Source organism: Apteryx rowi, unplaced genomic scaffold, assembly GCF_003343035.1.
Source record: "Apteryx rowi isolate R43461 unplaced genomic scaffold, aptRow1 scaffold_285, whole genome shotgun sequence".
Lineage (NCBI taxonomy): Eukaryota > Metazoa > Chordata > Aves > Apterygiformes > Apterygidae > Apteryx > Apteryx rowi.
Window position 1 is genome coordinate 70682 of NW_020449252.1, and position 13429 is coordinate 84110.

Genomic DNA, 13429 nt, shown 5'->3' on the forward strand with positions numbered 1-13429 from the left:
CTCTTAGTTAACTAACGGTGTAGAAGAAGCCATAACATAGATTCTAAATGAATCAAATATGAAAAAAATAACGCCCAGCATTCTTAAGTGTTTTCTTTATTGTACGTAGTGTGATCCTTACCACAGTGTAACTTTTTTTTAATTCAGACAGTATCTTCTTTCTACTAAATTTATGGTGTTCCTTTAGAGCACAGAACTCCAGTACTTGATTCAGTTCAAATTCCAAGGCATCAGTATTTTATAAGGATGTTTGTGAGCCTGTGGTATGTTCTTGGATAGTAATAAAGCAGTTTGTTTCATTGTTTTGAAATAGTTTCTCTTTTGACTTGGTAGGATTGTTACCTACCAATTTTGAAAGAAAGTTATGTGTATAACCAAGTACTTTACCATTGTTTTAATCTATTGGTTCAAAAAGGAGAAAATGAAAATGTCATATCAAAACTAATACATACATAATGTCAGCATAGTTTCAGATAGTTAATGAAACCCTGTTTCCAAATTTTATGTTAATCTTGGATTGTTGTGGTTAGTAGTAGTTTTATTATATATGAATTTTCCTGTTGTCTTCAGTGAAATATCTGAGTGCCCTTATGCATAAAATTGTACATAAGCTGTATTTTTCATATTGCACTTTGGTCTTATTGTTCAACTCATTCTTTGGTTAATTAAAAATTGTATTCATATGCTTAAGTTAATAAGCTAACCACTGACTTTCCAGTATGTCATGCAGTTTTCACTATTAAAATTAGAATATAGCTATATCATCTTCTGAGTTTTGGAAGAACTGAGTTCCAGATACAAATTGCAGTAAAATCAAACCTCCAAGTACTCTTCATGCTTTAAGTGAGTTTGGAGCTGTAACTTCGAGTTTTGTATGTCAAGTGTTCTTCAGGTATTATTTATTGACATTTTCATGGGCTTTGGATTGCCTGGTTTATAATTGCAATTAGAATGATAGATAGATTGATGCATGGAGAGAAGGAGGAAATCTGTGTATATACAGACACAAAACATTTGGATCTGTAGCGTCATTGTAATTATATCTACAAGTATGTGCAGGCTGAAAATGACACGAGGAGTATGTCTTGGAAAATGACAATTTAGTTAGTACTGCAGCAATTATGTCAATTTTTCCCCATTAATTCACCTAAGATGTATAAGGATATGTATATATGCAAACCAGTTGTTTGAATGAATTCAAAGCTGAGGTGTTTCATGAAAAGTATAAATTTAGGAACTAGTGAGCCTTCAAAAAAATTTTTTTTTAAAGTAAAGGATGTCTCTTGTGAAAAATTAATAGTTCTCTTTTATGAACTAATGTTAATGTGCTGTAAATTGCTTTAGCACTCCTGCAGTCTATAAAATGGCATAATTAACATTTTCAGGAACAAAATGGAAACAGGAAATATTTTAATTTTTGAATAATAACAACAATTCAAAATGCCATTTAAATTCTGGATTACAAAAGTAACAGAAAAAAACTGCTAAATGATTTTGTGTTATAAGTCAGTGTTACCAGAAGAACAAGATTCCCAACAGCAGTGTTGTTTCCTTCCTATCATTGACTTGTGCTGATGCCATCTTTCATGGTTTCTCATAATTGTTGGTGTTAATTGCCTAGCTTAGGGCCAGAATGTATTTCCTTAGCACCCAAAACTTTCATTTCATTCTGTGAGGTGGGCAAGGTCTTCAGAATTGGATTTGCTTGTTTCTTCCAGACATGCTTTTGTTTCAAATGCCTGACAGTTTCAGGGGCAATAGAAATTCAGAAATGGATCATATGTATTAAATAGAATATATTTATATTCTGACAGTGTACATCATCTGTACTTTCAAAATAAATCTGTAGTCAAAAATAGCCCAATTTCATTAAATTATGATTAACTCAAGATTTCTTTCATTTCACAAAATTTACAATTTTAAGGAATAAAATAGATAAATACAGGATGCCTTTACTAAGTGAGGAGAGTTTGTAGTGTAAAAATAAATACTTCACCTTTGCTTGAATAAACCTTGCTCAGCACAGATCAGGTAGCACATAAGATGGATTTTTCTCTCAAGCAAATTTCTAATTTAAGTTGGGTGAAAAAGGAAAACTGAGATTTCAGCTGTGGCAAAACTGAGCTTTAAATATCTGAGAAGCAGAGGGGAAGAGAGATGGACTCTGTGGAGGAGGCAAATTACCACAGACGAAGTGAAACAATTCAGCAGATTTCTTTTCAGATACACTGCTCTGCTGTTCATTGCAGTGAGTTCAGTGAATTTCTTTATAAGAAATGAGAGACTTACAATGAATCCTTTCCTCATATTCATTGCAAAGTTAAAAATGAGAAAGGTAACAGCTTGTTTTATCCTCCTCTGTTTTCCAGTGATGATGAACACTTGCTAATCCAGCACTACTGCCAAAGTCTGAACCAGGAATCCCCCCTGAGCCAGCCCCRAAGCCCTGCCCAGATCTTGATTTCTCTGGAGAGTGAAGAAAGAGGTGAACTGGAGAGGATTCTTGCAGATCTGGAGGAGGAAAACAGGTGAGTTACATTCTCAGCTGCAGCAGTGATCAAGTATGCACCAAAGGTACAAATAAAAGTGAAGAAGAGAAGCTAATAAAGCCTTGCAGTTAGGCTGTCTTTTTAAATAAGTTGATTCTGTTAAACCTCCCTAATCCATTCAGTTTCCTCTCAATAAGAGAGAGATGATGAGGCTGAATTTGTATAGTTATTAACTCATTCCCACTTTCAGTGCAATGAAGAGGCAGCACTGTTGCCATTAGTTTGTTCCATAGAACCCTCAAAATGATAAACCTCAAAGAGCGTTATTCCAGTGTTACCTTATTTTGCCATTCATGAGGAAAGTGTGCAGATTTTCTACAACCCTATCAAGAAAAGATAGGGCCTTCTTTTTTTCTTCTAGGAAATAACCACTGGAAGACATACTTTCCTCTGAAAGGTGGGTTACTGGGATATGTGAAGTTTTTAAATAACCTTCATACGGCATTAATTCTAAATAAAGAATCTGTGAAATAAGTGTGCTGAACTGGATAGAATTCCCCCTGGTGGCATTTTTAGAAGTAAAATGAGTTCTAAACTTGAATTTTCCTCCGACAGATGAGTACTTACTTTCATGTTAGTTAAAACTTGGATCCTCTTTTATTTCTTTTTATTTCTTTGGTATTAACTTATTTATTGCCATTTCTTTAACCCTTCAGTATCAAATATCATTTATCACTTCTTTTAATTTCAAGTTTAATTTCAAAGTGTCTTCATTAATCACAAAAAAACCCAGACTGCATTCTTGCAACATCATACCTCTGTAGTCCTGTTTCTACGGTACTGTGGACTCTCATGCCGTCAGCATAAAAGCTGGTAGATCTTGGCACTGGCAGATTCACAATCACAGCCATCAACTATCAAAGTAAGAATGTAAACTTAAAAATCATTAGATCTACAAAAACACATTTTTATTTGCCTTCTGCTCTCTTTAGCCTTTACAGTACAGTCTCTTAGCATTTTCTTTCTCTTTTTTCTTGCTGCTGTAAGAGCTAGATACTTTCTCTTGTTTGCAATTAAAGTGTAATGCAGTAATCATTTGCCTTAGGAACATCAAGGAAATATTTGCCAGAGTTGGCAGTGCCATAGGTTTTCTCTCTGTGTAGAAGTCTTTTTTGGCTGGTGCTAATCAACTATAGTGGCTCTTGCACCCCATCATCTCCATGAGATTATTATTGGGACTTTTTTTACAAACAGCTAATCCTGGACTTGCAGAACAGTTTGAGTTGGTTTTGGCATAGAGAAGCCTGAAGTAAGTTATTCTGTCACCTGGAATAGGAGAAAGATGTAAATCTGCCTTGTACTTCTTTTGGACTTGTATCAGCTGCTCCTCTCTATACTTCAACCAAGCCTCAGGGAAGAGCCTGTTCTCCATAAAGATCAGTTTTTATTTTTCTGTAGACCTATCTTTAGAACTCTCTAGGGGCTGGGGTAATTAATTTCACCAATAGTTTGCTTCATACATGCTTTTTTCATTAAAGATGTAATTTGCTATAATAGTTACTTTTTTAATATACCATTTCTTTCTCATGCCCTCATGCTTACAGTTGCATTGCACCCTCTCTGAAGGCCAGGTTAAACTGAAGATCTAACTCCTAAAATATAACTGTTTCCTATGGGGAATTAGTTACGGGTAGAATACATGGAGATTACATTTAAACCTACCTGAAAAACACTGGCATAATGCGTAACAGATCCCTATGTATCCCTCCTCCGATCTCTTCATGAAAATACTGACTGACCCTTTCCTTACTCCAAGAACAGTAAATTAGCATCTGCAAAGTAACAAAACTCCATATGTTCACATGTAGTTAAAATCAAGGACAACATTATTTCTCAGAGCTTCCACATATCATTTAAATGCTCCTCAAAGTTAAATAATAAACAGGAGAGTGAGAAATAAAGAGGAATGGTCAAGATTATGTTTTCTTCAGTGGTGTTTCAGATAATACAGAAAATTAATGAGGCATAAAGGATGAGGAATGTGTTTCAGACAGAAAGCTGTGGGAAAAAAAACTCTTGCTCACCAAAAAACAGTGAGATCTTGCTTGAAATAAGTCCTGAACTTTTAATACATAATACATAAAGCCAAAATGCTTTCCAAAGTGGAGGAAAATCAGTATTTTAAAATAAGCTATCATACTTTGCATTTTTAGTATTTCTGTGGTTAAGAAATATTGTGTAACTAGTACTAGTTATTAATACTAGTAACTACAGGTTTGGAGGAGGTTATTTTTTAAACAGCACTAGGTATTGAATCATGGAGAAAAACTGGAATGTTTTCTGTCTGTACACAAAATAAACTGCCACCAAAAAGGAATACACCTTTTAAAGTGGCCTACTACAGATGAGAAAAATGATAAATGAACAGCAGCATAACCTTGAGTTTAGATAGCTAAATATGCTGAAAAAATCCTTTTCAAGATTTATGCCTTAAATATCAGTATGAGCTTTATTTAGTATAATAACTGCTAATCAGGAATAACAGGTTGAAAAAATCTCTGACAAGAATTATACCTTAAAAATACCTGTTTTAAAGTTTGCCAGTCCTAGATTAAATGAGCTATAGGCTTGGTTATAGCCTATGTTGTTTTCTCATTTCTGCTATTATAGCTACTATTAGAGCTTTTAGAGAGGGTTTGTTTTTTTACCAAACTCCTCCTGTTAGCTTAAGAAATAGATTATCTGAAAGGAGACTCCATTACTAGATGCCACCCACAAGCAACCTGTCCTTTTATGGCTGAATCAGGTCTTAATGCAGCAGGGACTGATAGGTCTATTTCTGTACGACAGTGTGGAGGTCACACTGCTGTGATTTTCATTGATTATGACAAAATCATGACTTTTGTCTCTCTGCATTTGTCTCTGCAAGCTTCTACAAATAACTTGTACTTAAAATGTAAGGCAGAAGCCCTAAAGAGAGCAAGTTCTTGCTTATTGTCCTGATAGATTGTCACAGCCAGAAAACTATGCTTTTATGGAAGAATCAATGATTCTTGTCACAAAAATAAGCCATCCAGACAGGATTAATCAGGAGACACACATACACTTTTCTGCCTTAAAAAAAGCGGTATTGTCCCTTTAGATCTCTCTATATTTTCGAGTCTTTCTCTTGCCTTGAGTTTGTTCAAAACTTTTTTGATCGATATCAAAGATAATCAACAAACCGTGCTCTAATTCCTTGTGCGATCCTGGTCCAGTGGGTTAATGCATATTCCTTCACATCTTATTGCAAAAGTACTCTCTGAGTAAACATTGTTTATTGTTGCAGCACTTGAATGTGATGAATCTGTAGTTTGGAAATAGGATGAATATGATGTAAATCATATTGTGGTCTCCTTTATCTCAGCACAGGCTTAAAGCACCTGGATTGTTTCATTCCATCATAAATATCGCTAGTCTTGAGAGCCACATGCACACGTTTTCTGGAGTGCATGTCCTTTCTGGTGCTGTGCTGGATGTGATGTTTATTCTTGGAAAGGCGAGCAGCTAGAAGGCTAGCTATGTTAGATAAATACTGTCATCCTTTCATGGCTATATTGACAAAACTTTTGTTGCATACACGTCGTTGATTTTTGACAATGAAGATTTAGTGCTCTCTGCTTATCTTTTGTTATTTCACAATTTTATTCAGCACATCCACTCCTCAGTTACTGGAAAAGTTGCATTAAGTACCAGCAAGCAGTAATACTGAGATATTCAAAACACTCTATTGTCATTTCCCAATCTTCCTCTTTTGCCCAGTTTCCTACTTTTAAAATAGCCTTTCTCTTTTTTACCTTTTGTTTTTACTTTTCCTCATCTCTTTTTAGCTGTTTATAACATTCTGACCTCCATTTTGTTTTCAGCTGCAATTTCTGGTCTCCAAATATCTCAGTCTTGACTTGTTGAGATGAAAGAGACTCTTTGAAATTGAAATTTTGAGTTTTTGCTTTTGGACAGTTTAAAAAGATCTGTTGCCAATTTAGGATTCTTGTGAAACGTATAATCCAAATTATAAACTGACCTAGCTGTGACACAGTTCTGGCTGTTTCTTTTCGATTCCAAAGACCTCTTGTGAGATATTAATTATTTATCTRCTAGAGTTTTCAGACCTTGGTGCTTTTGTAGCTAGCAAACATGACTTCCTTAAATAATTTATGCCTAAAATTTCTCTGTTAAATAATTTATATTTGCTAAAATCTAACATTTTAGAGAGTATTTTCAATTGATAAAACTGTTTCATTTGAGTATTAGGCCTTCAGATTCATGCTCAGTTTTAAATTGCATGAATCTTATGAGAAGACCATTTCTTGGTATACTCAATAGGCATTAGAATGTTTTAGAAGGCATTATCATTTTCTTGAGAGTGAATATATTTCAGAAACAGGTGAGATAGATTTTTAGTGTCTGTCTAAAACAGCATATTACATAGGTTATAGATTAGTATGTACCATACTAGCATTAAAAAAGAAAACATTGCTTTTGTGGTGAGACAGYCTCAGAACTTTTTGCAAAGATTTAAAAAAAACTTTTCCTTTATTTTAATGAAGAAAAATTTGAAGGTTTCCCAGTATTATAGTTGACTCAATTTTATTAACATACTTCTGTAAAAGGAGACTTCTCTCTCATTCCATTTTTCTCCCAGCTTCCAGCTGTACTATAACAAGAACTTGATAAAATGACTTCTCGAATCTGAGCTTTTTGGCTTTCTTTTGCTTTACTGAATTGCACTGGGAGCAAAATGGACTGTGTGCTCCTGGAGAAGCACTAACATCCCAAATCTCAAAGCTGCCCTGTTTTCATCTGGCTGCAGTGTTCCTTCAAATGTGAAGACTGGTGAAAAGCCTCCTCAAATAAGTTCCTTCTATATAGTTGCCAAAAGCTGGAAAGTGATGCATTGCTAAATGTGCTGTGGCTCCTTTTGATATTTATTTTGGAATTGAAGAGGTGGAACTAAATCTTCTGAGTGTGAAGCATCAGAAGTAAACAGTGGCACTCTAATGAAGGACAGGGGTAGGTGGTTCAGTTACCAGCTTTGTCCATTTCTTCAAACCACTGATATTTTCTAGGGAGATGTGAAGTAACRCAAATTCACAAATTCTCTATTGCCTCTGAGGGGAATTCTTAGCGAATGGGGTCCACTAGGATTTTCCTCACCAGGCAATTAATCCTGCAAGTGATGGATGTTATTAATAACTCATGAGCTCTTTACTACCCATCTCTTTATGGTTGCATAAATCAAGATTACATTGCATGCTTCCTATGTTATTTTTCTTCATGAATGTTTAAAAGAGGTGCAAGCATAGTTAATTTTTCTTTGAATATTTCTCTTATGGAAATAGAATGCATTTTCCCAGTGGTGAGAAGATGTGTCAGTTTTGTTTGTGACATGCAGTGTAAAGTCACCCAACCTGAACTGTGGTGGAGTGAGGCTGGATTTCTGAACATTGCCAGTACTTGCTCAGTCACATTCATTTTGAGAGGATTATGCTTTTATCTCCCCTTTCTCTTACTTCCCATTTTATGCAGAAAATGTAAGAAATACTCTTTCTTCAGAATGTGAATGCTCCATTCTGAGGGCTGTGGACAGTTCCTTGGACGCCTGGCTTGCAACAACATTCCTTTTTCACCACATAGCTTAAAACTGTTTCAGAGCTAGGAAAAAGAGCAGATTGTTTTCTCTTCTAGGAGATTCTTACAGCAGTTTTGAAATGATTTCTTTCTGAATTTCAACTTTTTTCTCTTATGTAAATACAAATCTTTATTCCTATATATTARGTTCCACTTATTGTTGATATTATTGATCATCTGCACTCTGCACCACACTCACAGCTGTGAAGTCAATTGATATGATGAGTCTCTTAATTCTCTGGACTAAGGACTCTGTAACTGGGGTGAGAAGGTGCAGCTACAAAAATCGCTGACATAGATGCTCAGGAATAACTTGTGTTTCCTTTACAGTGACATGTAAACATTCCTTTCTTCTAACAGTATTACTGTATTTAACTATAGAACTCATAAATTCAGCCATACCTCTGTGTGGATAATATCCAGTATCCTTGACAACATTCTTTTTCTTTAATCTTTAAGAGAGAATTTTTAACATTTATCATTACAGGTATTTTACTTAAAAGAAATATAACCGGAAGCAGCAGGAGGATGGCTCACAAACCCTGACTGATGGGGGAGTTGGTTGGTTTTAGTTGGCTGAGTCCATAAATGGACAAGCTACAGCCTTGAGTATGATTACATACCTACACAAGGTACTTTGTGATCTGTTTATGCCTGTTTCATATAGCTGATCTTACGAAGCTAATAACACCTACAACATTCTACAGTGTTACGGTCCACACACAAGCTAGACACCCCCCATCCCAGTGTCCTTTTATAGTTAACAGAGAGAACTAAGAACTTTTAAAAAGTGAATCATATAACAGTTTTTAGATATCTGCTGTAGAATAAAAGTAGCTCACTCTCTAGACCTCATTGACTAGATCTTTGTCAAGCATAGAGGGACCTTAAAATAACCATCTGAGATGTTGGCACCTACATTGTAGACATCTACATTTAAATAAGTGTCAACTTCTGTGCCTGATGCCGTCATTTCAGCACCATGCCTGATATGCCACCTACCTGTTCAGTACTGGTTTAAGTAGTTACAAGACTTTCCATACAAGTTGACAGAATTTCATGTTAAAGACTGGATGCGGTTGGGTGCCAAAAGATTTGCTCAAGCTGCGTTGATGTACAATGCATGTGGTACTAAGGTCATCCACAGCTGAAGATGTCTTATAACTCAGTCAAGAACCACCAGGTTGATGTTAGTTCATCATAACTCATCATAGTTCAGAGCCCAAGATCCATTATTATTAACACAGATAAATAAACTGTTAAAGTTGTTTAGTATCAAATATTGGCAATACCCCATCTTCTGATTTCCCTGGGTGAGTTCAGTGTCAAATTTCTGAAGTGTTTAACAGAAAGATACTCTGAGCAGTGTCTCCATCTAAAAAATCTTTGATTTGTCATAGTTGGTAGGTGGGGACAATGTTCCTGGTGACACTGTCTACTATAATTGGAGAAAGCAGAGACACTTTTGCATATGCAAGTCTTTCTGCAGATCCAAAATAAAAATGGAAAATTTTAATGCTAAGTACCAGTTGAGAACGGTTGTCCAGAACTTGACTAAATATGCATCAGTTATACCATCAAAGAGAAATAGATAATCGATATCTGTGAARTAAAGGACATGTTAGTGGTGGGGAGAGGTGATGGGACAGTTATCCAACAGGGAAAAGTGAGGGCAGGTAATTCCTCCTTGCTGAAGACCCAGTATTCTTGATCTCAAGTGAAACACCTGTGTGCCCATACAGCATTCTGTGTCTCCAGTAGAACGGCTCCCCCAGGTTACATGGCCCAAGTTACTAGAGTCTGGTGATGCAGAAATGACATTGCTGACTGCTTTTATAATCAGCATACAGAGGCTTCTGATTTTTTGGCGTCTGTAGTCATTACCCCTAAGTCTTGGTCTCTTGTACTGATGCTGAAAATGTTAAACGGATAGACAGACTCATGTTCAGACGTCATAGACTTTGTGTGTTTTTAAGTTGTTTTGGCAGACACTAAGCCCTTGGAAGCACTCAGTCAATGGGAGACTCTGAGCTCAAGAACTTATGTGGAATTTAGGCTGTCTGAACATGGTTCTTCGTCTCATGTAAACATTACTCAGGGATGATGTGTGTCATTAGCATATTCCCRAGGAGCACCACCTAAGACAGTCATTTATGGCCTCCTCCAAGTAAAATCAACAGTTACAAACGTTTCCAAACCAAGGTTCTAAATATTACCCGAAGTGGCCCTTGTTGGTTCCAGCACCCTTGAGCTATGATTACAGACACAGTGTCCTTCAATCCTGAGAATAGCTTTAGTGCTGAAACCTTGGAAAATACATCTGGGTCCAAATTAAAACAACTTCAGTGCATGTTAGAACATTTGCTGGTTCTAAAATTGTTTAAGACTTGTAATCCAAAGGTGATGCCCTTTCTTCAGAATCATGCAAGACAGCTCCTATCCAATGCTAGTATCAGCATTTTATTAATGGAGATAGGTCATAAAGTTCCAGGCGATTCTCTTGTCATCTGCTACTGGTTAATCATCGAATCTGTAGGTTTGCCCTATTTTATGCAATCCCCTGCAGTTTGAAATYCTCTGAATTTCCAGAGAATGACAATTAATTTTAAATTAGAATTAAACACAAGAGAAAGAGAGAAAAAAACTAGTAGCCACTCTTCCAACTTTGCTGCCTTTTTTTCTTAGGGATCTCTTTGCGCCCACTAGAGCTAACATCTCTTTTGGTTTAATCCATAAGTCTGTTCCCCTGCAGTGCCAGGCAGATGGCAGACAGAATGACAGAATATAAGCATCGAGATGGTAAAGACAGGGTTCTCAGCTGAGATCAGAAATAATACTTGGAAACTACTACTTAAAAGATGGGACTAGATTAACATTTTGATTTGCAGGCAAACTAGCAAAAAATGCCTGTTCTCACAACCTCTAATAAGAAAAAGTTGAAAAAAATAAATCTGGGTCACTGCTTGAGTAAGCAGTTTCAGGTTGTAGTCTGTGGAACAAGTTTTCCCCTCTGGAAAGCAGTAACAAAATCCCAGTGCAGTTTATTTTGCCTCCCTTGTGTACAATATTTCTGCTGCAAGATTCTATTTTTGCATTATCATACTGCTATCCCTAATAGGGTTTCAGTTTCTTACCTTCTGTGTTCTTATTGCTTGGTAGATTTTTTTTTTCATGTGGTCCTTATAGGTCATATTAATCATATAGATTGTTCTACTGGAGAAACAGAATAAAAGAACAAGTTTTAAAAAGTTATAAAGTTACAGTAGACGAGCACTATAGATGGTGCTGTCCAAATGAAGGTGGAAGTTATAGCCCAAAAGATAGTTAGCCCAAAAGTTACAAGTGCAGTTTAACCTATTGGCTCATTGATTGTCTTTTCCTCATCTTAGGCTGGTAATTTTAGAGCTAGATTGGAAATATAATTGCAAATATAAAGGAAGCAGAATGATGTGACCTGAGTAATGACAGCAGAGTTGCAAATGAACTCTTGAATTCTGTGTTTTGTTCTGAATTTTTATGTGGCCATCTCTGTGTCTTAGTTTTCCCATCTGTAAAACAGATAGGCAGGCCAGGTGGTATAAGCTTTAATTAATGTTTGTAAAGTGCTTTGATCATACAAAGTACTCTGTTAGCACTAATTATTACTAGGGTGTATTCATGGCAGACAGTCTGACTTCTGCTAATAATGACAAAATGCAGGAAGCTGAGAACTGAACCCAGGACTTACACTTTGGGATGGTGTCTGAAAGCATTCCATTCTTCTCCTGTTTTATATGCTCTGGAAAGGGAATTGTGAACTCATGTGACTCTGAGAGCTTTTAGATATTAGTTGTGTCACAGTTGCATATAATATCAGCTCTGTGCAAATCTGTGAGGTGTAATCCTACATGGGTTTAGCTTCATCAGAATCAGAGACAGCTGATGTAAATAAGCCTCTACCTCCCTGATAGTTGTATGTGTTATATCACATGCAAGAAAGTGCATTCTGAGTACCCTTGGCAAAGGATACTATATATGATGCTATTCAGCTTTTACCTTCTTGTTACTATTCAACAGAAACTTGCAAGCAGAATATGACCGACTGAAGCAACAGCATGATCACAAAGGTTTGTCTCCACTGCCATCCCCACCTGAGATGATGCCAGTCTCTCCGCAAAGTCCCCGGGATGCTGAACTCATTGCAGAAGCCAAACTGCTTCGCCAGCACAAGGGCCGCCTGGAGGCCAGGATGCAGATTCTGGAGGATCACAACAAACAGCTGGAGTCACAGCTGCATAGACTGAGGCAGCTGCTGGAACAGGTGAGTCCTCAGACCTTTCTTTTAAATCTCTGTAGAGCCAAATATAGAGCTATATTCCAAACAAGGTATGAAGTGTATACACACTATGACAAATATAACATACCAGGAGATCATATCCGTAAAGACTGGTCAGAGAGAGATATTAGATTGTTCTGCAGACTGAAAGTGCTAAGGTTAAATCACATTTCAATATGGTTATTTAGTCTTCTTCCTTTTTTTATATTGAGAAGTTGGATTCATTGTTTGCATGGATATATTTACTCTAAAATAAACAGAAAATTGTGTATTCATGGGATAAATGCAAAATTCAGAGATACAAAGATTTGTGCAACTGTACTGAACTGTTTTTAATAATCGCTTCTTTTTCTCTTCAATTTTTAGCCACAGGCTGATGCCAAGGTGAATGGTACAACGCTGTCCTCTCCTTCTACCTCTTTGCAGAGGTCAGATAGCAGTCAGCCAATGCTTCTTCGTGTAGTTGGCAGCCAGACTTCGGAAACCATGGGTAAGACAAYAAAGTTCAGACTTTCACCAAAAATACTTACCTTCCCATTTCTCAACAAAAATTCCTTTAAAGACAGAAAATATACTATTCTCTTCTTTAATTCAAATGAGAATGAAGTAGGCACTTGCAATGGTCTTTGATATCATCTGGCTGTTTACACTTTGCATCTTCATTATTGTGCAGGCTTTTGTGTTTCATCATGTAGCCTGGATATTTTGACAATAAATGCAAAGCTGAGCCAGGGCTTGAATTCTGAAAACAGCACAAAAAAGCTAACTATTTCATTCAGATTGACTTACAGCTAATAAACATGACATGACTGATTTAAATGTACAGAGTATTAATTATGGCTAAGAGTTTAAATGTGTGATTAATCATTYCCATGTTAACTGATGTGATCTTATTTTTAATCTGTCATTGCTCAAGTAAATAGGATTGAGCTGTCACTCACCAACAATGCTCCTC

The 13429-nt window shown here is 36.3% G+C and overlaps 1 protein-coding gene across 1 annotated transcript in view; it reads left to right on the forward strand.

Annotated features, from left to right (window-relative positions):
• DMD (dystrophin) overlaps nt 1-13429 on the forward strand; it is a gene marked incomplete at its 5' end in the record, with an annotated part of 81794 nt that overhangs the window by 48707 nt on the left and 19658 nt on the right. Inside the window, 3 exons of the mRNA XM_026069055.1 lie at nt 2370-2528; nt 12216-12459; nt 12841-12964. Coding sequence (XP_025924840.1) covers nt 2370-2528; nt 12216-12459; nt 12841-12964 — 527 coding nt within the window. The remainder of the gene's footprint in view (nt 1-2369; nt 2529-12215; nt 12460-12840; nt 12965-13429) is intronic.